The 15,321-nt window shown below is 41.9% G+C and overlaps 1 protein-coding gene across 1 annotated transcript in view; it reads left to right on the top strand.

Moving 5' to 3' along the window:
- The first annotated feature begins 3,898 nt into the window (after positions 1–3,898).
- Positions 3,899–15,321, top strand: part of c12h12orf43 (chromosome 12 C12orf43 homolog) — a 37,088-nt gene continuing 25,665 nt past the window's right edge. The window contains exon 1 of the mRNA XM_078554002.1: positions 3,899–4,870. Within this exon, the coding sequence (XP_078410128.1) occupies positions 4,759–4,870 (112 nt within the window). The 5' untranslated portion in view covers positions 3,899–4,758. The remainder of the gene's footprint in view (positions 4,871–15,321) is intronic.

Genomic DNA, 15,321 nt, shown 5'->3' with positions numbered 1-15,321 from the left:
TGCAGGATCAAAGGTGTTTGATTTTAAAGATATGAAACATTTTGAATACCATAATTAGATCACTCCTCTATCTTTTAAACTCAAGGAAATAGAAATCAAGCTTATGCAGCCTGGACTAATAAACTCACCCTTTAAACCACACTATAATTCTAGTGCCCCTCTAAGGCCAATAAATCCTTGCTATGAGATCACAGAATCACAGGATTGTTACAGTGCAGAAGGAGGCCATTTGCCCATTGTGCCTACAGTGGCTCTCTGAAAGAGCTGCTCAGCTAGTGCCATTCCCCCATCTCCTCCCTGTAACCCTGCACACTGTTCCTTTTCAGATAACAGTCTAATTGCCATTTGAACCTGCCTGCAACACACTCTCAGGCAGTACATTCCGAACCCTAACCACTCACTGCATAAAAAAGTTTCTCCTCATATCACTTTTGCCTCTTTTACTCGTTAATTTAAATCTGTGCCCTCTCATTCTCAATCCTTTCTTGAGTGGGAAAAAGGTCCCTCTGATCCTCGGTACTTCCCAGCTACTCCAGACCACTCATGATTTTGAATACCTGTATCAAATCTCCTCTCAACCTTCTTTTTTCTAAGGAAAACAGTCCTAACTTCTCCAAGGTATCTTCCTAACTCATCACTGGAACCATTCTCATGAATCTTTTCTGCAAATCTGATCTGTGCATCTGAAACAAAATTTTGATATGGGCACCTTTACAGCTTTCCAGACACAATATTCATTTCAAGAATTTCAGATCTAACCTCTGCCCTAATCGTTTTGCACAGCAGCTGTTGGTGATAATGCTACTATTCCTAATTGTACCTTTGTTTCTTTACTTCTCCCATTAACATCTCCTTTTGCCTTGCACCATCATCCCCTTTGTCATTTAATCTCTGCTGATCTCCTCCTTATCAGAGAACTTCCCTTTTATACTCCCAACTTTCCCTGTCTTTCATAGAGGTCTACAGCACAGAAAAAGGCCCTTCGGCCCATCGCGTCTGCACTGGTCAAACAAGTACCTAAGTATTCTAATCCCATTTTCCAGCACTAGACACATAGCCTTGTATGCCATAGCATTGCAAGTGCTCATCCAAATACTTCTTAAATGTTTTGAGGGTATCTGCCTCGACCACACTTTCAGGCAGTGAGTTCCAGATTCCCACCACCCTCTGGGTGAAAAAATTTCTTCCTCACATTCTCTCTAACCCTCCTGCCCCTTACCTTAAATCTATGCCCCCTGGTTATCGATCCCTCCACCAAGAGGAAAAGTTCCTTCCTGTCTACCCTAGCTATGCCCCTCATAATTTTATATACCTCAATCATGTCCCCCCTCAATCTCCTCTGCTCCAGGGAAAATAACCCCAGTCTATCCAATCTCTCCTCATAACTAAAACTCTCCAGCCCAGGCAACATCCTGGTAAATCTCCTCTGCACGCTAGTGCAATCACATCCTTCCTATAATGCGGATTCTAGAATTGTATGCAATACTCTAGCTGTGGCCTAACCAGAGTTCCAGCATAACCTCCCTGCTCTTATATTCTATGCCTCAGCTAATAAAGGCAAGTATCCAATATGCCTTCTTAACCACCTTATCTACCTGTCCTGCTACCTTAAGGGAACCGTGGACATGCACACCATGGTCGCTCTGATCCTCGGTGCTTCCCAGGGTCCTACCATTCATCGTGTATTCCCAGGCCTTGTTTATCCTGCCCAAGTGCAACACCTCACACTTATCCGGATTAAATTCCATTTGCCACAGATCAGCTCATCTGACCAGCCTGTCTATCTCCTCCTGTAATCTAAGGCTATCCTCTTCACTATTTACCAGCCCACCAATTTTCATATCATCCGCAAACTTACTGATCAACCCTCCTACGTTCAAGTCTAAATTGTTTATATATACCACAAACAGCAAGGGACCCAACACCGATCCCCGTGGAGCCACACTGGACACAGACATCCAGTCATAAAAACACCCCTCGAACATCACCCTCTGCTTCCTGCTACTCAGCCAATTCTGGATCCAATTTGCCAAATTGACTTGGATCTCATGGGCTCTTACCTTCGTTATCAGTCTCCCATGTGGGACCTTATCAAGAGTCTTGCTGAAGTCCAAGTAGACCACATCAAATGCATTGCCCTAATCTACACACCTGGTCACCTTTTCGAAAAATTCAATCAAATTAGTCAGACCTGACCTCCCCTTAACAAAACCATGCTGACTGTCCTTGATTAATCCCTACCTCTCCAAGTGTAGATTAATTCTGTCCCTCAGAATTGCTTCCAATAGTTTCCCCACCATGGAGGTTAAACTGACTGGCCTGTAGTTCCCTGGTTTATTCCTTCCTCCCTTCTTGAATAATGGTACCACATTGGCTGTATTCCAGTCCTCTGGCACCTTTCCTGTGGCCAGAGAGGTATTGAAAATTATTGCCAGCGCCCCTGCTATCTCCTCCCTTGCCTCACTCAACAGCCTGGGATACATGTCATCCTGGCCTGGAGATTTATCTACTTTTAAGCCTGCCAAACCACTTAGAACCTCCTCCCTTTCAATGCTAATTTTAAAAATTATATCACAGTCCTTCTGCCTGATTTCCATACCCATGTCATCCCTCTCACTTGTGAACACCGACATAAAGTATTAATTTAGAACCCTACCTACGTCTTCCGGCTCCACACACAAATTACCACTATGGTCAGTAATGGACCCTACTCTTTCCCTAGTTATCCTCTCACTCTTAATGTACTTGTAAAATAACTTCGGATTTTCCTTTATTTTACCTGCCAATGTTTTCTCATGCCCCCTTTTTGCTCTCCTAATTTCCTTTTTAAGTACCCCTCTACACATTCTATACTCCTCTAGGGCTTCCGCTGTTTTGAGCCCTCGGTATTTGCCATAAGCCCCCCTTTTTCTCTTTATCCAATCCTGTATATCCCTCGACATCCAGGGTTCCCTGGATTTGTTGGTCCCACCCTTTGTCTTTACAGGAATATGTTGGCCCTGTACTCTCCCTATTTCCTTCTTGAATGAGTCCCACTGCTCTGATGTAGGTTTACCTAAAAGTAGCTGCTCCCAGTCCACTCTGGCCAAATCATATCTGATCTTTGTAAAAATCAGCCTTCCCCCAGTTTAGAACTCTGATTTCTGGCCTATCTTTGTCCTTTTCCATAACAACCTTGAATCTAACGGAGTTATGATCACTATCTGCAAAATGTTCCCCCACTGATACCTCGACCACTTGCCCAGCTTCATTCCCTAAAATTAAGTCCAGGACTGCCCCCTCTCTTGTAGAACCTTCTGTGTACTGGCTTAAAAAGCTCTCCTGTATGCATTTTAAGAATTCCGCTCTCTCTACACCTATCACGCTATGACTAACCCAGTTAATGTTGGGGAAGTTGAAATCCCCCACTATCACTACCCTATTATTTTTACACTTCTCTGAAATTTTCCTACATATCTGCTCTTTTATTTCTCTCTGACTGTTTGGGGGCCTATAGTACACTCCCAGCAATGTGATTGCTCCTTTTTTGTTTTTAAGTTGTATCCACGTGGCTTCATGTGAGGAGCCTTCTAAGATGTCATCCCTCCTTACTGCTGTAATTGATTCCTTACTCAATATTGTGATACCCCCTCCTCTTTTACCTCCTCTCTCTAGTCTGAAGACCCTATATCCTGGAAAATTCTGCTGCCAATCCCGCCCCTCTCCCAACCATGTCTCTGTGACAGCAATGACATCATACTTCCATGTGTTAATTTGTGCCCTCAACTCATCTGCCTTATTCGTCAGACTCCTTGCATTAAAATAAATACCATCCAACCTTGCCAAGCTCCCTTGTGCCTTAACTGGCCTATAATTTCTACGCCTTCCAGACTAACTTGCTCTCTCTTCTAATTTTGGCTATGCATCTCCCCCTGCTGAACCTCCTCTCAGGATCCCATCCCCCTGCCAAGTTAGTTTAAACCCTCCCCAACAGCACTAGCAAACCTCCCTGCTTCTCCACCGATGCTGCCAGACCTGCTGAGTTTTTCCAGGTAATTCTGTTTTTGTTTTCCCTGCAAGGATGTTGGTCCCATTCCAGTTCAGGTGCAACCACTCCTCTGTACCTGCTTAAAACTTGACACATCTTTAAATTCTTGCGTTGTGACAAAAGGCCTTTGATCTCAAAAGTTGACTCTGTTTTTCTCTCTGCACAACTGTTGCCTAACCTGCTGAGTATTTCCAGCATATTCTGATTTTATTTTTAAAGTAAGTAAATTGAAGGTTCCATAAGCTCCTAGTTCTCTATACATACAGATTTTAAAATGTACTAAATTATGGTTTAAATTTTAACATATTTTAAATGATATTTAAACATGTGATATAAATATTTACAAACTATCCTACACCATTTGAACGAGCCAAAGCCGCACCTTCAATTAATCCCAGGACTATGTGAGTGAAGGTTTTTTGACCAGGACATGTCCCGTCTCCTGATGCTGCAGCAAGTGTCCAGTAGCTTCCCTGGATGCTGTTGCTAAGGCCGGATCCCGTTGGCATGGGAAGGATGAATGGGATGCGTCATCAGATTCCGTATTTCGTTATTCACCTTCTCGACCGACGCTGACGTTTGCGAAAGGTGTCACGGGCGATGTAGTTTTGCTGTGACGCAGGTCATTCCTGCCTGGCTCCTGGCGACGCCTTCGTGACTACATTTCCCTTAGGGCGCCGCGGCAAACCGCACCTGCGCAGGGGAGACCAACGCCAGCGAGGGAATTGAAGATGGCGGCGGCCAGGGCGGCAACTGATTCAGACTCTGACAGCATGGAGGAGCTGTCCCGTCTCAAAGAGGCCGCTTGGGATATTGACAATATCAATTCCCACAAAGCAAGAGGTAGTGGGCCTTTCTGATATTTTTGGGGCAAGATTTATCAAGTCTTATTCATTTCTAGTTTAAGTTGTAGTCTATTTAATATATTGTACTAGGAGAAGTAAATGCAACTCCACGCTTTGAAATGAAAACAGAAAACGGTGGAAATGCTCAGCAGATGTGACAGTATTTGTGAAGAGAGAAAGAGAGTTAACGTTTCAGGTCAATGATCCCTCTTTCTTCATAGTAATATTTATGCTGTGCCAGGCAATGACCATCTCCAACAAGAGAGAATCCAACCATCTCCCCTTGACATTTAATGGCATTACCATTACTGAATCTCCCACTATCAATATCCTGGGGATTACCATTGATCAGAGACTGAACTGGACCAGCCATATAAATACTGTGGCTACAAGACCAGGTCAGATGTTGGGAATCCTGCGATGAGTAACTCGCCTCCTGACTCCCCAAAGTCTGTCCACCAAATTGAATTTAGGAGAGTGGTGGAATACTCTCCACTTGCCTGGATGAGTGCAGCTCCAACAATACTGAAGAAGCTTGACACCATGCAGGACAAAGCAACTCTCTTGGCATCTCATCCATCACCTTAAACATTAACTCCCTCCACCACTGATGCACAGTTGCAGCAGTGTGTATCATCTACAAGATGCACTGCAGCAACTCACCAAGGCTCCTTTGACAGCAGCTTCCAAACCCACAACCTCTACCACCTTGAAGGACAAGGGCAGGAGATGCCTGGGAACACTGCCACTTACAAGATCCTTAATTGGAACTATATTGCTGTTCTTTCACTGTTGCTGGGTCAAAATCCTGGAGCCCCCTCCCTAACAGTACTGTTTATGTACCAACACTACATGGACTATAGTGGCTCAAGAAGGTGGCTTACCACCAAATTCTCAAGGGCAATTAGGAATGGACAATAAATGCTGGCCTAGCCAGTGACGCCCAAATCAACAACTTTAGATCTTGAACTCCCTCCTCCATCCCCACCCCCTTTCCGTTTCTTCCCCCTCCCTTTTGTTTTTTCCAATAATTTATATAGATTTTTCTTTTCCCACCTATTTCCATTATTTTTAAATTTATACCTTTTATGCCCTGTTAGTCTTATTTCACCCCACCCCCACTAGAGCTGTACCTTGTGTGTCCTGCCATCCATTCTTAATTAGCACATTCTCTTAGATAATATCACCACCTTTAACACCTCTTTGTTCCTTTGTCTGTGACATCTTTTGATTATCTGCTCCTATCACTGCTTGCTTGTCCCTACTACCAACCCCCCCCCCTCCAACTTCTCTCCCCCCACACCCCACTCCCCCACCTTAAACCAGCTTATATTTCACCCCTCTCCTAACTTTACTCAGTTCTGTTGAAGGGTCATGAGGACTCAAAACGTCAACTCTTTTCTTCTCCGCCGATGCTGCCAGACCTGCTGAGTTTTTCCAGGTAATTCTGTTTTTGTTTTGGATTTCCAGCATCCGCAGTAGGTTTTTGTCTTTAAGATTATGGATGATCTGATTGTGGCCTCAGCTCCATTTCACTGTCTAGCCCTCTAACCTTTGACTCCCTTGTTAATTAAGGATCTATCTAATACAGCCTTAAAAGTATTCACTGATTTCTGGGAAAGAGAATTCCATATACTAATGCCCTACTGAGAGAAAAATTTCTCCTCATCTCCATATTAAATGGGAGGCCCCTTATTTTTAAACCGTGTCCCCTAGTTCTAGCATCTCCCACAAGAGGAAACATCCTGTTGGCATCCATCTGTCAAGTTCCCTCAGGATCTTACATGTTTCAATAAGATCACTTCTCATTCTTCTAAGCTCCAATGGATACTGGCCCAACCTGTGCAACTTTATCTCATAAGATAACCTCTTCAACCCAGGAATTAGTTGCATGATCTTTCTCTGAACTGCAACTATACCCTTTCTTAAGTGTGGAGACCAAAACTGTACACACTATTCCAGATGTGGTCTCACCAACACCCTGTACAATTGTAAAAAAAAACTTCCCAACTTGTATACTCGATTCGCCTCCAATAAACGCCAACATTCCATTTGCTTTCCCAATCTCTTGCTTTATGTGCATACCAAATTTTTGTGATTCATGTACCAGGATACCCAGATCCCTCTGTACTGCAGAGTTCTGCAATCTCTCTCCATTTAAATAATATATTGCTTTTCTATGCTTGCTGAAAAAGTGAACACGTTCACATTTTCCTACATTACACTCCATCTGCCAAATTTTGCCCATTCACTTAACCTGTCTATATCCCTTTGCAGACTCCTTGTCCCCTCTTCACTGCCCACCCTCCTATCTATCTTTGTGTCATCATAAAATTTAGCAACCATACATTCGGTCCCTTCGTCAAAATCATTGATATAGTTTGCAAATAGTTGAGGCCCCAGCACTGACCCCAGGCACTCCACTATTTACAGCTTTCCAACTCAAAAATAACCCATTTATCCCTACTCTCTGCTTCCTGTTAGCTAACCAATCCTCTATCCATGAGAATATGTTATCCCCTACAACATAAGCTCTTATTTTGTTGAGTAATCTTTGATGTGGCACCTGTCAAATGCCTTTTGGAAATCCAAGTACACCACACCTACTGGTTCCCCTTTACCCACGTTAGACCATAAGACGTAGGAGCAGAAATAGGCCATTCGGTACCATTGAGCCCGCTCCGCCATTCAATGAGATCATGGCTGATCTGATAATCGTCAACTCCACTTTCCTGCCGTTTCCCCATAACCCATCCCTTACTGATTAAAAATCTGTTTATCTCAGACTTGAATATACTTTATGACCCAGCCTCTACAGCCCTCTGTGGTGAAGAATTCCATAGATTGACTACCCTCTGAGAGAAGAAATTCCTCCTCATCTCTGTTTTAAATGGGTGCCTCCTTACTCTGAGATTATGCCCTTTGGTCCTAGACTCTCCCACAAGGGGAAACAACTGAAGCCCCCTAAGAATTTTATATGTTTCAATAAGGTCACCTCTCATTCTTCTAAATTCCAATGAGTGCAGGCCCAACTTACACAACCTCTCCTCATAAGAAGATTCTCCGTACCCGGGATTAACCTAGTGAACCTCCTCTGGACTGTCTCCAATGCCAGCATATCTTTCCTTAGATAAGGGGACCAAAATTGTTCACAGTATTCCAGGTGTGGTCTAACTAGTGCCTTGGATAGTTTTAGCAGGGCTTCCTTATTTTTATGCTCCATTCCCTTTGAAATAAAGACCAACATTCCATTTGCCTTCCCTATTACCTGCTGAACTTGTATGTTAGCTTTTTGGGATTCATGCACAAGAACTCCCAAATCCCTCTGTGCTGCAGCCTTCTGCAATCTTTAAACAATCTATTTAAATAACATTCAGCTCCTCTATTCTTCTTGCCAAAGTGCATAACCTCACATTTTCCCACATTATGTCCCATCTGCCAAGTTTTTGCCTATTTACTTAACCTGTCTGTATCCCTCTGTAGACTCCTTGTGTTATCCTCACCACTTGCCTTTCCACCTATTTTTGTGTCATCCGCAAACTTGGTCATTATCTAAGTCATTAATATATATTGTAAATAATTGAGGCCCCAGCACTGATCCCTGTGGTACTCCACTAGTTACAGGTTGCCATCCTGAAAATGCCCACTTTATCCCAACTCTCTGTCTTCTGTTAGTTAGCCAATCCTCTATCCATGTTAATATACTACCCCCAACACCATTGGCTCTTATCTTATGTGCCTTATGTGCGGCACGTTATCGAACGCCTTTTGGAAATCCAAATATATTACGTCTACTGGTTCCTCTTTATCTATCCTGCTTGTTACCTCCTCAAAGAATTCTAATAAATTTGTTAGGCATGATTTCCCCTTCATGAAGCCATGCTGACTCTGCCTGATTAGATTATTTATTTCTAAATGCTCTGCTATTACATCCTGTGTAATAGACTCCAACATTTTCCTAATGACAGATGTTAAGCTAACTGGCCTATAGTTACCTGTTTTTTGTTTCCCTCCCTTTTTGAATAAGGGTTGGCCGTTCTCCAATCCTCTGGGACTTTACCAGAATCTAAGGATTTTTGGAAGATTACTACCAGTGTATCCGCTATCTCTGTAGCTACTTCCTTTAATATCCTAGAATGCAGCCCATCAGGTCCAGGGGACTTATTGGCCTTTAGCCCCATTAATTTCCCTAGTACTTTTTCTCTAGTTATAGTTATTGTATTTATTTACTCCCCCCCCCCCCCCCCACCCCCTTTTGCCCCTTGATTATTTAGTATTTTTGGAATGCTATTAGTATCTTCTATCATGAAGATTGAAGCAAAGCATTTATTCAACTCCTCTGCCATTTCCTGCTTCCCCATTATTATTTCCCCAGCTTCATTCTCTAAAGGGCCTATGTTCACTTTGGCTTCTCTCTTCCTTTTTATTTATTTAAAGAAGCTCTTACTGCCCGTTTTTATATTGCTTGCTAGTTTACCCTCAAAGTTTATTTTCTCCCTCTCTATTTTTTTTGGTCACCTCCTGTTGGTTTTTAAAACTTTCTCAATCCTCTGGCTTATCATTAATCTTTGCCACATTGTATGTTTTTTCTTTCAATTTGATACAGCCCTTAACTCCCTTGGTAAACCATGGTTGGTTTATCCCCTTCCTTGAATCCTTCTTCCTCACTGGGTATATCTTTGTTGAGAGTCATGAACTATTTTCTTAAACGTCTGCTGTTGTTCATCAACTGCCTTTTCTGCTAAACTGCTTTCCCAGTCTACTCCAGCCAACTCTGCCCTCATTCCTTTGTAATTACCCTTATTTAAATTTAGCACAGTTGTTTCCGACCCAAGTTTCGCACTCTCAAACCGAAAGCTAAATTCTACCATATTATGATTACTGTTTCCTTGGAGATCCTTTATTCTGAGATCATTTATTAAACCTGCCTCATTACACATTACCAGATCCAAAATAGCCTGATCCCGAGTTGGATTCAGAACATATTGTTCTAAGAAACTGTCCTGTCCCAGATATGCTCTATGGATTCTTGCTCGTGTCTGCCTCTGCCAATTTGATTTTCCCAATCTACATGAAGATTAAAGTCACCCATGATTAATGTACTACCTGTTCACGTGCCTTCATTATCTCCTGATTTATCCTCTGTCCTACAGTATAGTTACTGTCAGGGGGCCTATAGACTACTCTCACCAGTGTTTTCTTCCCCTTGTTATTTCTTACCTCCGCCCATATGGATTCTACATCTTCCAAACCAGATCCTTTCTTGCTATCATACTTATTCCATCTCATACTTTCAAAGCTACCCCACCACCCTTTCCTTTTGCCTGTCCTTTCGAAAAGTCACATACCCCTGAATATTTAGTTGCCAGCTTTGATCTTGTAACCACGTCTCCATAATGGCTATAAGATCATGTCCATGAACCTCTATTTGTGCCGTCAATTCATTTACTTTGTTCCGAATACTACGTGCATTTAAGTAAAGAGCCATTAATTTTGCACTTGTTACTTGCTCAAAGAACTCAAATACATTAGTCAAACGCCATTTCCTTTTCACAAAATCATGTTGACTGTCTCATTGCTTTAAGATTTTCTAAGTGCCCTGCTATAACCTCCTTAATAATAGATTCCAGCATTCTCCCTGTGGCTGATGTTAGGCTAACTGGGCTCTAGTTTTATGATTTCTCATTCCCTTCTTTCTTGAATAGAGGAGCTACATTCACTATTTTCCAGTCTGATGGGAGCTTTACAGACCTAAGGAATTTTGGAAAATTACAACGAAAGCATCTACTATCTCAGCAGCCACTTCTTTTAAGACCTTAGGATACAGGCCATCAGGTCCTGGAGACTTGTCAGACTTTAGTTCTAATTTTTTCTTTGTAACCTTTCCCTGGTGATATTAATTGTTTTAAGTTCCTCCCTCCCTTTCACTTCTAGATTTACAAGTATTTCTGGGGTGGTATTTGTGTCTTCTACAGTGAAGATAGACACACAATATCTGTTCAACGCTTCCCCTTTTCCTTTTATCCCATCATCAATTCCCCATTCTCACTCTCTAGAGGACCAACGCTTCCTTTACTTACTCTTTTCCTATTTAAATACCTGTAGAAGGGTTTACTATTTCTTTTTATATTTCTAGCTGGCTTTCTCTCATGTTCAAATTTCATCCTTTTTTTGGTATTTTTGCTGATTTTTAAAATTCTGTCCAATCTTCTGACCAACCACTAATCTTCATGGAATTGTCCACTTTTTCTTTCAATTTGATTCTATCTTTAACTTCCTTAGTTAGCCATGGATGGTGTGTCCTTCTAGAGCCTTTCTTTCTCATTGGAATGTATCTTTGCTGAGTGTTCTGAGATATCTCCTTGAATGTCTGCCACTGCATCTCTACTGTCTTACCCTTTAACCTAATTTCCCAGTTCACCTTAGCCAGCTCTGTTACCATACCCTTGCAATTGCCTTTATTTAAGTTTAAAACACTAGTTTTAGACTCCCTTTTGTCTCCCTCAGACTGAATGTGAAATTCAATCATGTTATGGTTACTGCTACCTAGAGGTCCCTTCACCATGGGATCATTAATTATTTCTGTCTCATTGCACATTACCATGTCTAGTATAGCCTGCTCTTTGGTTGGCTCCAGAATGTGCTGCTCTAAGAAATTGAACTGAAAATACTCTATGAACTCATCTTCCAGGCTATCTTTGCCAAGCTGATTCATCCAATCTATATGCAGATTAATATCACCCATGATTAATGCAGTACCTTTCTTACAAGCCCCCATTATTTCATCCTGTAAATCTCACTCCTAAGATTCTCTAGTGTTGATGGCTCTGAATTATTCATAATGTCTAAAATCATTCTTGACTACTCAAGAGTGTCAATATCTTCAGTGGTGGATGCTAAGACTTTTATTTTACAAAATTGGAAAATGTCTTGAGCAACTATAGATGCCTATAAATATGTTAAGCAACATAGAAGGTTTGGGGGACGCACTTGAAGGCTGCACCTCGTACAATTTTTTTAAGCTCCACTAAATCTAAAAGGGAAAATATAAAAACTGAGCGAAATGGTAATTTATTTTGAGTGTCCTTTAAAACTTCTATTTACATTAATAGTTTGCACCCTGAACTTCAGACACCATCACCCCAAAATTAATTGATGGAGGCCATTCAGCCTAGCATGTGCTGCTGCTACCTCTTAAGCTGCCATTTCTTAGTCTAATCCCATTCTGTGACCATTCCTCATAACCTTTTATAATAGAACCATTTGACCACATAAATTCATCTCCATGAAAACTTCCTCCCGTGCTCCTGAACACATACAAATTTACTTTCTTGCCAAAGTACCCTTCTTCAGCTGATTGTTTGCTGCAATCATTCGTGGTTCTTGCTTGTCAGACTCTGCTCCTCGCTCCAATATTGAAGACTGGCATCAGCATCCGCTCGTCAAAAAACACGCTAAACGAACCATCTTCTCCAGCTGCCACCCTGTCTCTAAATGTTGGTACTCTCTCAAGTTTTCCAATATATTCCCCACAACAGATGTTAAGCTAACAGCTCTATAATATCCTGGTTCTTTTTTTTCCCTTTCTTATTCCAACATCAAACTAAAGAGGTAAGGTGAGAGTGACTGCCCTTGACATCAAGGCAGCATTTGACTGAGTGTGGCATCTCCTTGATGCCCTAGCAAAACTGGAGTCAATAGGAATCAGGGGGAAAACTCTCCACTGGTTGGAAACATACCTAGCACAAAGGAAGATGGTTGTGGTTGTTGGAGGTCAGTCATCTCACCTCCAGGACATAACCGCAGGAGTTCCTCAGGGTAGTGTCCTCGGCCCAACCATCTTCAGCTACTTCATCAGTGACCTTCCTTCCATCGTAAGGTCAGAAATGGGGATGTTCGCTAATGCTTGCACAATGCTCAGCACAATCCACGACTCCTCAGATACTGAAGCAGTCCATGTCCAAATGCAGCAAGACCTGGGCAATATCCAGGCTTGGGCTGACAAGTAACATTTATACTACACAAGTGCCAAGTAATGACCATCTCCAACAAGGCAGAATCTAACCATCGCCTCTTTACGTTCAATGGCATTACCATCACTGAATCCCCCACTATCAACATCCTGGGGGTTACCATTGACCAGAAACTGAACTTTTTTTAATTCATTCATGAGATGTGGGCATCGTTGGCTAGGCCAGCATTTATTGCCCTTCCCTTATTGCCTTGTTCAGAGCACATTGCTGTGGGTCTGGAATCACATGTAGGCCAGCCCAGGTAAGGATGGCAGATTTCCTTCCTAAAGGACATCAGTGAACCAGATGGGTTTTTACAACAATCAACAATGGTTTCATGGCCATCATCAGACTTTTCAGTTCAGATTTTTATTGAATTCAAATTTCTGCCTTGGTGGGATATGAACCCAAGTCCCAAGAGCATTATCCTGGGTCTCTAGAATACCAGTCCAGTGACAATACCACTACGCCACTGCCTCCCCCTAAACTGGACTGACCATATAAATATTGTGGCTACAAGTAGGTCAGAGGCTAGGAATCCTGCAACTCACCACCTGACCCCCCCAAATCCTGTCCACCATATGCAAGGTACAAGTCAGGATTGTGATGGAATACTCCCTACTTGCCTGGATGAGTGCAGCTCCCACAACATTCAAGAAGCTTGACACCGTCCAGGACAAAGCAGCTCCCTAGATTGGCACCACATCCACAAACATTCACTTCCTCCTCCACCAATGCACAGCAGCAGCAGTGTGTACCATCTACAAGATGCACTGCAGGAATTCACCAAGGTCCCTTAGACAGCACCTTCCAAACCCACGACCACTACCACCTAGAAGGGCAAGGGCTGCAGATAGCTGAGAACACCACCACCTGGAAGTTCCCCTCCAAGTCACTTACTATCCTGACTTAGAAATATATTGCCGATCCTTCATTGTCTCTGGGTCAAAATCCTGGAACTCCTTTCATAACAGCACTGCAGCGGGTCAAAAAGGCAACTCACCACCACCTTCTCAAGGACAACTAGGGATGGGTAATAAATGCTGGCCCAGCCAGTGAAGCCCACATCCCGTGAATGAATAATAAAAATAGAAAAGAGTATATGAAAGTGCAAAGAAAAGCATAACTCCAGGGGACTGGGAGATACATAAAGAACAACATATGAGACATATAAGATAGTAAAAGCTGCAAAAAAGGAATATGAAAAAAAACTTGAGGGATATCAAGATTAACACACCATTTTTGCAATTGTATTAGAAGGAAAAAGGTAGTCAAGCATTATGTCAGCCCTTTAAACACAGATGGAAAGTACAAATGGAAATTAAGAAAATCACATTTGTTAACTAATGACTTTGTATCAGTCTACACAGAGGAAGAGGATAATATTCCTGACATTGCAGGGAAATTAATAATGAATCAAGGATTGAAACTTGTTGAAAAATACTGAAAACAGTATTAGAAAAAAATAATGGCATTAAAGACTGACAAATCTGTGGGTCTTGATGTTTCCAAACCAATATTTTAAAGTGAATGGACGAGGAAATTGCTGATTCTTTAGCTGTAATCTTACAAAGGGTTCTCGTTCCGGAATTGTCCCTAGAGATTTGAAAATTGCAATGTAATTCCATTATTTAGGAAAGGTAAGAGGGTGAGAGTAACCAGAACATTATAGACCTATAACGACTGTTTTGGGAAGTTATTGGAATCTATGATTGAGGATAAAGCGAATGAGCACTTGGAAAAATTTAAGCTGGTTAGAGAGAAGCAACATGGATTTATAAAGGGTAAATCATCTAACAAACATCATTGCATTTTTTGAGGAGGTAACTAAATTAGCATACAGGGAAATGTTTATATATTCTTTAGAAGGCAATTCAATAAGGCTCCACATGAGACAGTTAGCTAAACTGAAAGTTTATGGAATTAGAGGCAAGTTATTGACCTGGCTAGGTGATAGAAAACAGAGAGTTGGGATAATGGATATTTACTCAAATTGGAAAGATGTAACTAGCAGTGCCCCACAAGGCTCTGTGCTGGAGCCTTAACAATTCACTATATTTACTAACGGCTCAGGCATTGCAATGGAAAGAATAACCCCATTCATTCAGCATTCATGACCCTGAGCTTCCTGTCAGTTGCCATTTGAATTCCTATCTTTTTATCTTGCAACAGTGTTTCAAGGAAACAGTGCAAGTTCGAGGAACAGCCGCTCACCTTTTAACTCAGCACTTTACGGCTTTCTGGACTCAGCACTGAGTGCAACAATGTGAGAGCATAACCTTTGCCCCATTTTGTTTTGTGTCTTTTTTTTGCTGGTTCAGTTTTTTCTTGTTTCTTTCTTAATCTCTATATTTTGCACTTGGATGACTGCTATCCTGCCATTCACATATCATCTAGACATACCTTTTGTTTTTTTAATTGTCCTGTTACCATTCCC

This window comes from Cetorhinus maximus, chromosome 12 (genome assembly GCF_964194155.1).
Source record: "Cetorhinus maximus chromosome 12, sCetMax3.hap1.1, whole genome shotgun sequence".
NCBI lineage: Eukaryota > Metazoa > Chordata > Chondrichthyes > Lamniformes > Cetorhinidae > Cetorhinus > Cetorhinus maximus.
The sequence above is the reverse complement of the archived record's forward strand: the minus strand, read 5'-3'. Positions and strand labels throughout refer to the sequence as shown.